The sequence below is a fragment of the Dipodomys merriami genome, unplaced genomic scaffold (genome assembly GCF_024711535.1).
Source record: "Dipodomys merriami isolate MVZ:Mamm:240054 unplaced genomic scaffold, mDipMer1.0.p SCAF_13, whole genome shotgun sequence".
In the NCBI taxonomy this organism is placed as follows: domain Eukaryota; kingdom Metazoa; phylum Chordata; class Mammalia; order Rodentia; family Heteromyidae; genus Dipodomys; species Dipodomys merriami.
In genome coordinates this window covers 17,554,884-17,570,057 of record NW_027202604.1, presented here as the reverse complement: position 1 = coordinate 17,570,057, position 15,174 = coordinate 17,554,884, and the positions used below count along the sequence as shown (strand labels likewise).

General features: G+C 36.9%; 1 protein-coding gene and 1 long non-coding RNA gene across 7 annotated transcripts in view; one reads left to right on the top strand and one right to left on the bottom strand.

The window, feature by feature from the left end:
- LOC138824717 (uncharacterized) overlaps window positions 1-15,174 on the bottom strand; it is a 108,563-nt gene that overhangs the window by 37,599 nt on the left and 55,790 nt on the right. The gene's annotated exons all lie outside the window — the stretch shown is intronic.
- The window catches only part of Cfap20dc (CFAP20 domain containing), a 200,262-nt gene that overhangs the window by 163,111 nt on the left and 21,977 nt on the right, over window positions 1-15,174 (top strand). For all 6 annotated transcript variants that reach the window (XM_070018826.1, XM_070018827.1, XM_070018830.1 and 3 more), the window contains one exon: window positions 1,143-1,204. In XM_070018826.1, coding sequence (XP_069874927.1) covers window positions 1,143-1,204 — 62 coding nt within the window. The remainder of the gene's footprint in view (window positions 1-1,142; window positions 1,205-15,174) is intronic.

The following is a 15,174-nucleotide window of genomic DNA, read 5'->3' as shown; positions in this document are numbered from 1 at the left end:
ATTGTGGCTCAAGTGGTAGAGTCCTAGCTTTGAGCTGAAGAGCTGAGGGACAGCGCCCAGGCCCAGAATTCAGGCCCCATGACCGGCAAAAAAAAAAAGTACCAAATTCTAACATGTAATAAAACAAGAATGCTAAAAAGAATTATACTGTTATGAACCATATGAGGAAAACTTGGAGTTGATATTCAAAAGAGAAATTTACATTAACTAACAGAATTTTCTCCATTTGTAGAACAAAGGAGGGAAAGTTCCATTACAGGCAGAGTTTAGGGTTACATAGGGTGCTGTTTTTAACTGTTACAAAATAACAATGGAAAGGTTTCTTGTGGAAGGAGAAGTTGAAATTTCACATTCTTGTTAGGTGTTAGCGTCAGTTTTCCTCAGTTCACCAATCGCTGCTTAGATCTGTATTGTACACTTGGGAAAAATGGCCACCTAGACTTATATATGTCATTTTCATTAACGTCAGTACATGTTATCTTGAAAAGTTATTAATAGTGAAACATAAACATATTTTCATTGTCTCTGTATTATTACTCATGCTCACAAGGCAGTATTAGTTCGCAGGATATCTTGTTTTATTTTGCTCTGTCTAGAAATATTGATCATTGGGATTTGTTTGCTTTTATGCCTATACTGGGGCTTGAACTCAAGATTGGGTGTTGTTGACTAGCTTTTTTGCTCAGGGATATAGCTCTACCACTTGAGCCATAGCTCCACTTCCAGCTTTTTGGTGGTTAATTAAAGAATCTCAGAGTTTCCTGCCCAAACTGGCTTTGAACCACAATCCTTAAATCTGTCTCCTGAGTTACTAGAATTACAGGCATGAGCTATAAGTGCCCATCTTCAACCATTTTTATGGCATAAGGATTCTACAAAAGGGAAGATACTAACACATGACCTTTAATTACACCATAGATGCAACTGAGCCGAGTGTTGGCCATTAAAAGAGTCTGTGTTCTTTCTTTATTCCACTCTGCTTTTTACTAGATCATCCAAAAAGCCTTTACCTGATCTGTAAAATAAATCCAGACCCTTCTTTGGTCTGTGCCTCAGAAAACAATTACAGAACTGAAAATGCATGTAAATATATACATTAAGAATTGTGCTGATTGATACCTCGCACATTTTGTCTTTTACAGCCTGTCAACCAGGGTCGCCACTATCAGAAAGAAATGAACCCACCTTCTCCTTCTAACCCACGGTAAGGAACACTAATAATCTAAAATTTCTAAAACCATATTTAGAAGACTACATTTTTTTCTTGGTTTTATGAAACTGATATACAAAAGTTCCAAGGAGCTTTGGAAGTCTTAATTCATTTTCTTTTACTTCCCTTCTTTTTATTTCTTTCTCTCTTTCTTTCTTTCCTGCCTTCCCTCCTTTCCTTCCTTCTTCCCTTCTTTCTCTTTTTCTTCCTTGTTGGTTCCAGAGTTTGAACTCATGCTTTCAGGACCTCATACTCATTCAAATGGCACTGCCCTACCACTTGAGCCCTACCTCTAGACCAGCTTCTTATTGGTTATTTTGGAGACAGTGTCTAGCAAACTTTTCCCCCTAGAAGGATCCCAAATGCTATCCCTCAAATCTCAGCCTACTAAATAGCTAGTACGACAGACGTAAGCCATCAGCACCTAGCGTCATCTATTTTTCTTATTCCAACTGTGCAGTAATGATAAGTATTCCTAGGTTTAAATCCCTAGCTGGGGTGTTTTGAGCATGTCATATAACATGAAGAAATTCAGGCAAAGTAATCACATCATGGTAGGTATTTTTAAGGACATTCGAATGGGCTAATGTATAAAAACTTCTCAGTTAAGTTCTTAGCACATGGTGAGCTAAAGGTTAATTTATTTCATTAGTACAAATAGTGCATTTTAATAAGTATTTGATGTTAAGAACACTTTTAGGCCAAAATATTATACATGCCTTAAATTTAAATTTATCAAGACAGCTAATAAAAATTCAAGTGGTCATTTCTTCCAGAAATCTCAATATTCTTTCAGAACTATCACTGGCATCTGAATCATTTGTCAGTTATGAGAAAAAAACATAATTTTAAATAGAGTAAAAATAAGCAAATCTGATTATACATATGTATCTATTATATAGCTATAAAAATCAGTTTGTCCATTTAAATTAATATCACTTAATCTCTGCAATACACTAGCAATTGAATGAAAAGTTGGTTTATCTTGAACACTAGTTACTAGAATGAATCTCATCATCAAACTACTTAGCCTGATGTTACAGTTTGGCTCTGAAATATCCCCACTGGCTCTTATGTTAAATCCTAGGTTCCTAGCTGGTGGCAATGTGGAAAGTTTAGCATAGGGCCTAGACACAGGGGAAGTATGTCACTGGAGGTGAGTCACTGGGGGGTATCTTGGTCCTGGCCCCTTCCTGTCTCACTGTCTGCTTTCTGTTTGCCATGAGCCTCCTCCACATACTCTAACCACCAAGTACAAAGTGCACAGTACCAAACCACCATGAACCCTCTGAAACTGTGAGCCTTCTCTTCCTTTTTATATTTAAAAAGGTATTTTAACATTCTTAAAATCATATCTCTCTTGGTAGGCAAACTTGTCACTTGCAACCTTGAAGCTCATCCAGATTTATCTGATATTTTTTTCCATATTTGAGTAAGCCTTCTAAGTAACTGGAAACCCAACTTTGGTCCAAATTATAATAACTTCAGAATTTTTAGTCTCAACACATAATAATGATAATAAGAGGTATTAGAAAATGAAACCATGCCTTCACTAAAAGGAGATAGTGGCCTAATCCTTATCTGCATTCTCCACTAACATAGTATATGATCTAAACAAGTCTTTCAACCTTCCCAGATGGCATTTCATAATGTGAACATCAACATGTGTAAAGGAAAGAACCTGAATGATATGCTCTATGAAGTCAATTCCAATTTTATGATTCTGTTCCTTTTATGGAGATTCATTTAGATTTCACTTAGATAAACCAATCCTACCACTGAATGGTAATACTACCTAACTTTGTTTTACTGAACTGTTTCAAAATTAATCCTCATAAATATTAGATAGGTAAATAAATAAATGAATATTTAGATGCATGTGATAGTATATGACTTTTAGTATCTATTTTACAAGGTAATCCCCAAAGATAGAATATCAAAAAGAATGTAAGAAAATTTACAATCGAACAGACAATATATTTTATGAAACCAATTAAATGTTCATACTCCTCATAAAAAGTAATTTATATTTTTATATAATGAAACTAAAAGGACAAATACTAATGCAAAACAAAAATGTGATCCAAACTTCATTTGCTATCAGGTTATCCTCAGATTCCTAGAAAAGTGTTATAAAACTGCCAACTACATGCCTTGGCTTCAGGCTTGGTATATCAGTAGTTTGGAAAATTGATGGAAACATATTGTTGGGCCATAAATGCAGAGATGATGAAATTCTGAGATCTGCATATATCATCATATAAAGTGGCTTAAATCATATGTGTAATTCAGCACTATGGTTCTTCCTAAGATGTGTATTTAGTATATTTCTTGCAAATAATACACTGTGCTTTATATCTCACATTATAAAACTCTATAATTTTACATTAAAAATTAAAATTAAATACCCTGATAATTAACATGAAAAAGATTTGCCTCTAAAGACACCTTCTTGGATAAACATTTAACATGAATCCTAGATGGGAACTTTTATATAAAAAGACTTTTGGAAGTTTTCATATCCAGAACTTAATACCAGAAAAACTGGTGGTTGTAATATGAGTAATAACACAGCAGTGATTGGGGAGGTATATGCACACATGTCCACTAAGAAGACATCAAGATATGCCCTCTGGCAAGTGGATTACTGCATTAGCTTCAGTGAAGTACATGCATCTGCACCAAACAATGAAGAATCTAGCATTCTTAAATTACACATACTCATGAGCCATATATATACATATTAAGGGAGTCAGCCTTCAACTCACTTCACTAATGTAACAGAACAAAATATCCCCAAAGTCTTTCGTTTACATTTTGCTCTGAAAAGATTTTCATTAGCTTCTTCATTTCATATATTCAGTATTAAATAAAGGTACAGTGCAATGTACTAGGAAGATAAATTTAGGTTTAGAGTTAGCTCTCAGATGAAAACACCTAAAACACTGCATGCATTCATACACTGTTTTCTTCACAATAAAGCCATTTGCTTATACTCACAGGGCAGTACTTGACAGTGGAGCAAGGTGGGGTGTAATGGTAATCATTTTCCTGAGAAGATTACAATCTAGGAATGTGTGTGTGTGTGTGCGTGCATGCGTGCGTGCATGCGTGTGTGTGTGTGTGTGTGTATGGTTCACTTCATCACAATCCCTGGTATGGCTAGCTTTGCAAAATATCCATTTTCCCATGCATTGTTGGGCAAGGGGTGCTGTTTCTCATTATATGTTGCTAACACACTGTTATTTAGGCAGTATCTCAGCTGCCAGAGCTCCTGCCTCCCAATCCACTGGTGCTACCTCTTGGGGCACTGACAGCCTTGAGGACAAAGTACAGAAATGGCTAACCTAATCTAATACGATTTAGAGGAGTGGAGGGTTGGAGGAAACAATTTCACAGTTCATTCATGTTGAGAAATGTTTCCTAGCATGTAAACTTGCATGCTGCAAACAGAGCAAAATGGATTCCCTTTGCAGCCTTGAGTCATTTATTTGAAAATGCCATCTATTAGTTCGTGGGGTTAGAGCTGTCCCTTAGACACATCTGTTTATATGTTTAGGTAGATTCTTCAGAACAGCACAAGGTATTTTTTGCTCAGAAATGAATTTTAGGAAATTAGGTGTCATTACATTCTTGTCTGTTCAGATGGATTGCATTAATAACCAGTTTTTTCATTGCAAATAATGATTTGACTTGCTGTTTTACACTCACTGAAAAATTAAGGTGAGGAGGAAATATAGTCACAGGCTTTGTAAGGTTCTAAATGTCTATGGAAATAAAAAATGTATAGAAAATAATTCTAGAATCCCCAAGCAGTAGTGAATGGCATGGTTTTGTAAAGGGTTTGCTTTATGATTTATCACTTATCTGTAGTTTTCTTAAATGTTATGGCAGATTGTGTTAGGGCCCGAATCCTCTGTAGCACTGCCACATGTTTGGGTGATATAAACATACTTATGACTATAATTATCTGATAAAGTCCTTCAGACTTTGATAAATGATTAATAACCAGTGACCTCAAGTTCCCAATAGCTCAGCCAGCCTGACTGAGGCAAGCTGGCTGTCTTTGTAACCTGCATGCACTACTCAGACCAGTCACAGTGGCTTCATTTTTCTTTCTCTCCAGTTGTCAAGACTCTCAATTTCATAGTCATCTTTTCGGTTGCTTAAGCTTCTTCTATCACCAAAGAGAGAAGATATATAGACAAATGACGTCTATAAACTTCGTATTTGATGTTGCTCTTCTAAATGACTAATTTGGATCATTTTTGAGCAAGTTGGATTTCCTCCTTGAGACAAAAGCACAACGGAGGATTTCCTTCTTACCTAAGCCAACATTTCATTCCTCTAAATGTAGCACGTGTGAGTCCTGTTAACTGATCATCTGAATTCTATGTTGACACTTTGCCTGTATAACCAAAGGTACTGATTTTTATTTTTATCATTTCTTTTTATCAGGACTTCATTTTTTTATGCTGGTCTTAGGTTTGAACTCAGGACCTAGGTGCTGTCCCTGAGCTTTCTTTGCCGAAAGCTAGTGCTCTATCACTTGAGCCACAGCCTTGTTTCCAGCTTTTTTTGGTGCATAATTGGACATAAGAGTCTCCCTAACTTTCCTGCCCTACTTGCCAGTCTTGTGAGTAGGAACTCATAATCCTAGTCCCACAAATTCACACCCATTCATTTGAGGGTACTGATTCTCCATGCAGAGCCCAAAGGACCATGTGTTGAAAGTGTGGCCCCCATACTGCTTCAGGGGGATAAAACCTTTATGAAGTGGGCCTAGTTGGATGATCTTAGGTCATCAGGGGTGGGATCTTATAGGGATCTCAGACCCTTCCTCTTTCATTGTTTCCTGGCTGCTGTTGCTGAACTAGCCTTTCATATATTTCTACCATAACTCACTCCGTCTCCATAGGCCAGAGCAAGAGCCAAGCAACCATGGACTGAAGCCCCTGAAACCATGAGCAAATCTTTTCTCCTTCTAAGTTGTTAATTTTGGTGGGGGGCAGGAGAGGGCATCAGTCATGGGGCTTGAACTCTGGGCCTGGGTGCTGTCCCTCAGCTCTTCAGCTCAAGTTGAGCACTCTACCACTTGAGCCACAGTGCCACTTCCAGTTTTCTAGTGGTTAATTGGAGATAAGAGTCTCACAGACTTTCCTGCCCAGGATGGCTTCAACTGCAATCCTCAGATCTCAGCCTTCTGGGTAGCTAGGATTACAGGCATGAGCCACTGATGCCCAGTTTAAGTTGTTAATTTTAACAACTTATCACGGAGATGGAAAGCTGAATCTATGTTCCTGTGTTTTATATATATATATATATATATATATATATATATATATATATATATATATATATATATATATATATATATGGTGAAAATAGGCACTCCATCAGTTGTTTAATTGTTACAGGGTTTGAACTCAGGACCTCATGCATGCTGGGCAGGTGCTATACCACTAGAGCCACCCCCACTAGCTCATATTCCCTTTAGTTATTTTTCAGATAGGGTCTTCTTGCCTTTTTCCTCAGGGCTATCTACAGATCACAGTCCTGCTCCTTAGAGCTAGGACCATAGGGAAGACCCCCTTCTACCCCAGCTTATTTGTTGAGATGGGATCTCACTAACTTTTTCCCCAGTCTTTGAGCAATCTCCACCTCCTGATTAGCCAGGATTGTAGACATGAACCTCTATGCCCAGCTTCCATCAGCATTCAAGTTAAGAGAAGATGGAAGTGGGGTGGGGGGGGGCGGGGGGGCAGGGGGAGCGGGAAGGAGAGAAAGGCAGTAGGTTCATATGCAGACACCACTGAAATGTTTCATCTTCAATAGTAGCCAGTTAAATTTGTCAGTCTTATCAAGAATTGTCCTTCCTTTGTCTGAAAATAGGAAGACAATGATATTGCCTTGTTTATAACCAAGTAGAGTTACGTTTTTATGAGAGGCTGTTATTACAACTAAGCCTGAATCTAATTCCTAAGTTCACTTCTCAAACTATTTCAAGTCACTATGTATCTTTCTACTAAACAACATGAGCTTCTCTTTTCCTCAAATATTCTAGGCTTGTTCTAACTCTGGAGCTCTGCCTGGAGTTCTTACCCTAGAGGGTTACATAACTGCTTCCTTTTACCTACTCAGATAAACATTACCTCATCAGAGAAGGCCCTCAGTCACTTTCATTACACTGTCTTGATGATTTTGACCATAGTACTCCACAGTCTGATATTTTCTTTGTTTCTTTGTTTTCTGCACACTTCTTTTCCTACCTGGAGCCAAAAATGTAAAATGCATGAGCTAGAACCTTATCTTTGTTTCAAAGAATGCCCCCCACACAGCAAACACTCAAGAACTGTGTTAAAATCATTAGAACTAGCCTCACAAAACCAAGTGTCCCATCTCTCTGCCTAAGCTACATCTCTGTGTGATAAGCTGCTAGTTGGAGCGCATGTGCACTGCAATTATTTTCTTTCTTCAGTATATCCAGTACCTGGACCTATTCTTATTTTAATAAGTAAAACCTTTTCCAGGAATTGAGTTTAAAATGTCCACTGGAAGTTAGCCATAATCGTAAGTCTCTGGTAAATATATCGTTTTAAACCTTTAAATAGATAGTTTGTCATAATTTAATTGCTGTGTTCTTACTGGAAATTGCTTGTCGGTATTAGCCTGTTCATGTCTATCATGAAGTCAGTGGGCCACTTGTAGACATCTGCTTGGGTTGTCACATCAACCCTCACGAGGCTGACAGAATATAGATAGGGAAATGAGAAAAGAAGGGAAAGCTTTGTGTGGATGGATGGATGGATGGATGAATGGATATGTGTGTGTATATATGTGTATATACTATGTGTATATATGACATATGTACAGAGAGAAAGGCAACAGCCTGAACCTGCTGCTCTCTTAAATTCAAGTAACTTCCTGCCCTTCCTGCTAATAAAGAAGGCTTGATTCCACCTGCCTCATTATTGAAATACTTTTAAAACACCTGAGCCCTTCCCCACTTCAGTTCCCAGCATGGCTTTTCTAGCTTTCCAGCTTAGTCCCAGAAAAGCTTTAGTTATACCTAACAGCAAAATTAATTTCCCAAATCATATACTTTTCATCTCTAACCACTCTTTACCCAAGACCCCTGTCTTACATGACTCTAGAAGGCTACAGGGGACCCACCAACTAACCATGAAAATGGACAGAGTTGCATCTGGCAGTACCCTGTCCCATCACTTCTTCCTCCTCTGCCCTTGCCACTTGCTGATCTGCCCAGCCCACTTCCAGTCTTGGTTCTGATCCATTGTTTCACCTGAGCAAGTCTGGTCAGATTGTCTACCTGCCTCTACCTGTCTCGGGCCCTAACCAGCCATCATGGAAGAAGAGTAGGTGTCCATCTTGCAAGATGTCTTTATCTTTGCTTCACTGTTCACTCTCAGACCTGCCTGCCTGAGCTCCAGCCAACATCACTCTCCATTGCCCTCAGTTGAGATGCCTGCCATCACTATGACCTGTCTCTCGTGGGCTACTGGGTCTTAGCTCTTCACCTGGTCTGTTAGTAGTTGGTTTTTATTTCCTTAGATTTCTTTTATGTTTCTATGGCTAGTATAAAAAACACTATATTTTGAAATGATTAAAGTTAAAACAATTTTTCATTTTAGCAATATATTATGTTTGCCAGCATTTACAGCTTCACATTATGCTGTTCATTACCACATAAAAACACACTCAGACAAGTCAAATACTGTACAAGTCAAATGTGCAGTTTCTTTAAAATGACTACAAGGTGAAAAGACAAACAACTTCTATTTGATTTGATTGAATTAACATAAACCTTATTGTTCTATTGACTCCTTTCTTACCCAGTGATTTTAAAAATCCTTTACCCCAGATGCAACTTGGGGATCAGGACAAAAATGTTGGCTTTCTTAATGAGAAAAATATGCATCATATAGATAGCATAGAGATACCATAGAGATACCATAAAGCTACAAATATACCCTATGGATTATATACATAACCATTTTGAAACAGACTGATTAGTATTTCTCATATTTTGCTATAAACAGCTTTTTGCTTTTTATTTTGCAAATTAACTACAGTGACCTTTAAATTATTACCTGAACACTTGAATCTATAATTCATGAAGCCTAATGGTGATTTGTAGTTGATATACTTTGTTAATCTCTTATATAATACAATAATAAGAAAGCTGGAATTTTATATATTCTCATGATTTTTGTTCTTTCATTTGATTACTTAATACAAGTTAGAAAGGAAAAGCAAAACTTTTTATACTGATCTAATCATTTTTTTAGCAGAATCATTTTTGTATTACCCCTTTGACAGGGAACCAAAAACCCTGAGATATTGCTTGGCCTGAGGTCACTCACATAAGGATGAAAATGAAAAGCTCAGCTTAAATGAAATCACAATATTGCTTTCAATTAAACAATGGTGTTTATGTTAATGAAGCTTTCATCTTTCATGGAAGCAATTCATCCTTAAACTATTAAATGATCTTTTTCTTTGTATGAAGGATTGAGAGTGAAAGGTAAGAATCCATTCACTAGCCACTAGAATTCAAAGAAAATTCCAAGATGGCCACTGACTTGGTGAAGTGTACACTTTCCAACCTCTTTAACAGCACTTTTACTGACACCAAAAACTGGCTTCTAGAAATACTATTCATTCACATTGGGAGTCCAAGAAAGTTTTAGTTTCTCCTCCCAGAATAATGGAAGAAGTAAGAAACAATACTCATGTGACATTCTCTAAATTTGCTTGTGAATTTCCACATTTCAGTGCTAGCAAAAAAGAAAGTTACAGCCAGGCAACAGTAAATGAAGATCTTATGTATTAGGGAAGGAATGAATCTGTCATTTTGACGGATTGTGAGGCCAAGAGCAGATTAACAGATTACTCATAGTCAGAAGGCAGCTCCGTGTGAAAAATGGGCAGGAAATGGTAAGTGCAGGTTTGTGCTGATTTAATGATATTTTTAAAGTACAATAACATTCTGCTAGTATAATATAATAAAGCACTTGGCTTGCATTTTTTAAATCATCAACATATTTCTGGCTTGACCTTAAAAACATTAGAGGCTATTCTCTGTTAAGATATGTAGCTTTTAAATTAGGAAACAGCATCATTAAAAATACCTTCATTCTGCCCTTCCAGGAAGCATCACTGGCTTTTAAAATTTCTTCTTTCCTAAAGTAGCATCAGTGTTAATTATGTTCTAAGCGTACTAATGCTCCATGTAGTTTTTCTTCAGGAATCTCAATCACCACAAGAAATTATCTTCTAATATCTATTTTCAGTGAAATGCTTAAAAGACACTACTGATTTGTTTTCATTGGTGGTGTTTTTTAGTTTGGTAGTTGAGAATATGGAATATTTATGACTAAACCTACCATGTTTTTTCTACAGATAGTGGATAAAAGTAGGTTACATTTTAATCAACTATTCTGAATCATAGCAAGAAGATGAATTACTTGCTTGGGTTTGTATTGCAAATAGTTGAGAAAACAAAATTTTGAAGAAATTTATATTTTTACATCTATAAATTCAAGATATGAATAGCACACTTTTAGTTCAGTTGACAAGGATGGATTGGCATTGACAAGAATTTTCAGAATAAAGTTTCTCTGATTCCTTTAAATTATTTATATTCTAACATCTTCACATTCAAAAACCAATTTAACAAAAGCTTGGATCATTTCATATTCTCTTCTTTCAGTATGCCAATGATGGCCTTACATAATTACATACAAATACATGCTTGTAGCTAACCTAAGTGCAAATATTTTGAATTCTAGACATGATTATTGTTCAAATTGTGTTTTACAAATACAGTGAAGACATAGAAAATTCAGCATGTTTCATGTTTTCCCTCTTCTAACATTAATGCTTGCAACTTGGAGTAAGTAAATAAGCTAATGTAAGGAGGTAGTATTACTCTTGCTAGAAATTCTGAAATATAGCAAAATACAGCAAAACTTATTTGTATGTTTCTGGCACACTTGAATATTCATCATATGTAGCAGTTTTAATACTATTTGCTAAACACTCCCAGTTCCTCAGATTCTAAGCACACATTTGTAACAAAAGTTCTTAGGTGGAACCAACCAGCCCAAGTAATTCTAATCATTAAATTAGAAGCAAAATGGCTTGTCATTATTTAACATTGACATGTAAACTAAAAGGTTTTAGGAATACATAATACATTGGTTAAAAGCAAATTCTGGGTGGTTCACATCTGTAATCCTAGCTACTCAAGGGGCTGAGTTCTGAAGATCACAGTTCCAATCCAGCCCAAGCAGGAAAGTCTATAAGACTCTTATCTCCAATTAATCACAAAAAAAGCTGCAAGTGGTAGAATGCTAGCCTGAAGCAAAAGTTGTTTAGGGACAGTGACCAGGCCCAGAGTTCAAGACCCAGGTTAGAAAAAAAAGGCAGATTCTGTAGTCATAGTGCTGAGTTTTGTAATCTTAGAAAAATATTTAACTTCTTCAAACCCCAATTTAGTTCTCTAAAAGTAGGAAATGCATTTTACTACTTACTGCAAAGTTTATTGCAGGGACTGAAATAATATATGTAACAAGTTTTGCACATGGACTTGCATGTGCATTTCATTAATCTGTAGAAAATGAAAGGATATTAGGAATAAGTTTTCCCCCCAAAGACAGCACAGTTTAAAGGAATCAGAGATCCTAGAGAATATGACGAGATAGTCCAGGGCTATCATACATCTGATACACATTAACACAGTCACTAACATTATTTCTGAGATACAATTCACAGCTTTCTGTAGCCATCCCTGACCTTTGTTCTTGGGAGACATTGCTGGTGAGTCACTATCTCTGAGTACCAATATAAACATAAAATACTTCTCCATAACTTACTCCAGGCAGTAAGTAGTACAGTATATCAATCGGGATGTGACTCATAGACTATTTGTCTTCTTTGAACTAGAATTGCCATACTTTTAGTTGGGGAGGTTATCAGGCAAGCTATTCCCTGCCCTACAGGATTCTCTCTAACCTTGGAATTTGCATTTTGCTAACACCTCCTAATGTAATCATCATCCTCTTGCCTCTTCTATCAAATTTTGAATTGGGATCAGCACTGCTCCTTCCACATAGTCCTTCAACATAGCTCTGACTCCATTTTCCATATCAGCAGTGATCAGAACCCTGTAACATTCAATGATGGAGGTATGATAGATTTTTCAATTAATGTGATTTCTGCACCTAGCAATGGCAGACTTGTTTGTTTCCACACTGAACTTCCCCTCTGAACCAGAAAAGGCAGACAAAAAATGAAAAATATTTGAGTGAAGCCACTCAGAGCTTCCGAGGCAATGAGAATTTGTGGGACTTTGATCCAAGAGACAAAGCAAGAAGAGGCAGCCTTGCAGATTGGACTACTTCCAGAAACCAGCTGCTGAGACCCTGATCCTTCAATATCAACATTGGAGACATAAGATCTATGGAGCCTACGAAGATCTAGACCAGTCATAAGTTTCAAAATAGTATACCTTATTTAAAAGAGTGGGCTAGGGAATTAAATGATAGATTTCGAATTCTAGCATACCATAGCATAATTTCTCACCAAAAGCAAAGGAATCCCATCCAGAGAAGAATATTTCACAGAAAACTGTTCTTCAATTCATTCAAAATAGAATGTGAGTCACAGATATATAATTTTAAATTTCCTAACCTCACTTAAAAGTAAAAGGACAAGTGAAATAGAATTTAATAATATGTTTAACTTAACCCAGCATATTCAAAATTATCATTTCAACATGTAATGGCTGGGAGAAAAAGTTTTAAAAATCCACCAATTTAGGTTTTTCTATCAGCTTAGGGGTGATCAGGCTCTGTGAATTTACTGGACACAGGAATTTATGTATATAGGTGTATATATAGTTTATGTATATAGGTGTACTCCGTAAGGAGTTGCTCTCCAACCAGCTAGGGTAAAGGTTTACACACCAACTTAATAAGCAAAGTGAGATAGGGCTTCAGTGGGAAAGAATGAAGGTTGTGATAAAGCTGTTAAAAAATCCTTTAGATGTCTAGGCAATATAGGTCATTTCTCCTCTAACTAGATATATCCAATGGGGAGTGGAATTAGCATCTCAGGTTTTACTTTAGTCAGTTAAGAGAAATTAAGATAAAAATTAATTTTTACCTGTTTCAGCTTAATATAGTTTCTATGATTATCTTAGTCTCTATAACTAACAAGGGATTTCTAATGAGATATTTTGCATTTGTTTTCAATACTAAGCCCTTAAAATAAAATAGCGTTTTAAATTACAACCATCTCAAGGCTCAGTAGCCACTAATGACTAGCACATAGAACAACAAAATTCTAGAACACTGAAAAATAATGATCAGGGGTGGGAAAAGATTTCTTAAAGATCTCAGATTTCACTAGCCATAAAGGAAAATATTGATGTATTCAGCTAAGTGTACTTTCTGACATCTCTACATGAATTCAGCTATATTAAAATTAAGTAAAGTGGCTGATACCATAATCCTAGCTACTTGCAAGGCTGATATTCAGAGGATCACAGTTCAAGATCTGCCCAGGCAAAAAGTTGTAGAGAACCCATCTCATCTTTTAACAAAGAGCTTGGCACAGTGACATATTCTTGTCATCTCAGCTATACAGGAAACAAATAGGAGGAAAGGTTCACATACAACATACATAAAGAACCACAAGTCAGTAAGAAAAAAGAAGCAACACAAAGAAAGGAAAAATAGCTAAGACACTTGAATAGGACATTTCACAAAAATAGACATCCAAAAGACTGGAAGATACATGAAATGTGTGTAAACTCATTAAACATCAGAGAAATGCAAATTAAGAGAAAGTAATAGAGAAGTGTAGTTTGATTAAAATGTAATATATGCATGCCTGAACTCCACGGTGCAATTAACACATACTTGAAAGAGAGAGAGGTAAAACAGGCTCTGTTGGAGAATGGGGGAATGGGGTTATCAGTCTGAACAGGGGAGCCAGTAGAAAGGGTAAAAGGGAGATAAGAGTGAGTTTGATCAGGATACATCATATCTTTATATGGAAATGCCATGAGAAGACTCTCCCTTATGGAACTAAGTAATATAGTGTGATTTTTTTTTTCTATTTTGCCTATGCTGGTAGCTCAAGCCTGTAATCCTCACTACGCAGGAGGCTGAGATCTGAGGATTGCAGTTCAAAGTCAGCTAGGGCAGGAAAATCCATGAGATGCTTATTTCCAATTAACTACCAAAAAAAGGTGGAAATGTAGTCATGGCTCAAGTGGCAGAGTCCTAGCCTTGAGTACAAAAGCTCAGTGACAGTGCTCTGGCCCAGAATTCAAACTCCAGGATTGGCACAAAAAAGTTTAAAGGATAAGAAGAGTCGGGGCTGGGAAGGTAGAGTGCTTGCCTTGCATGCATGAGGCCCTGGGTTCGATTCCTCAGCACCACATAAGCAAAAAGAAAAAAGCTGGAAGTGGTGCTGTGGCTCAAATGGTAGAGCGCTAGCCTTGAGCTGAAGAGCTGAAGAGCTGAGGGACAGCGCCCAAGTCCAGAGTTTAGGCCCCACAACAGGAGCCAAAAAAAAGAAGAAGAAGAGTCCACTGCCCCCCATTACAATGACTAAGATTTAAATTCCAGTTTGGGTGAGGATATGGAGTGACTGAAGCACACTGCTAGTGCTGATGGAGTAAAACTGATAAGAGAGCTTTGGAAAACTGTCTAGGCAGCTTCTATACAAGGTGTATATACTCTGCCCTCATATCCAACAACTAATTACCCTTCTAGATATATGATCAGTAGAAAGCATATATATGAGTCAGATAGAGACTGTGAGAAACCACTCTAACCCTCAGAATGGATATTAAGGTTATGTTAAAGTGAAGGCATTTGAGCTATAGAAAATGCAGAAATTTGATCTGAATCTCTCTTACCTGACCTATG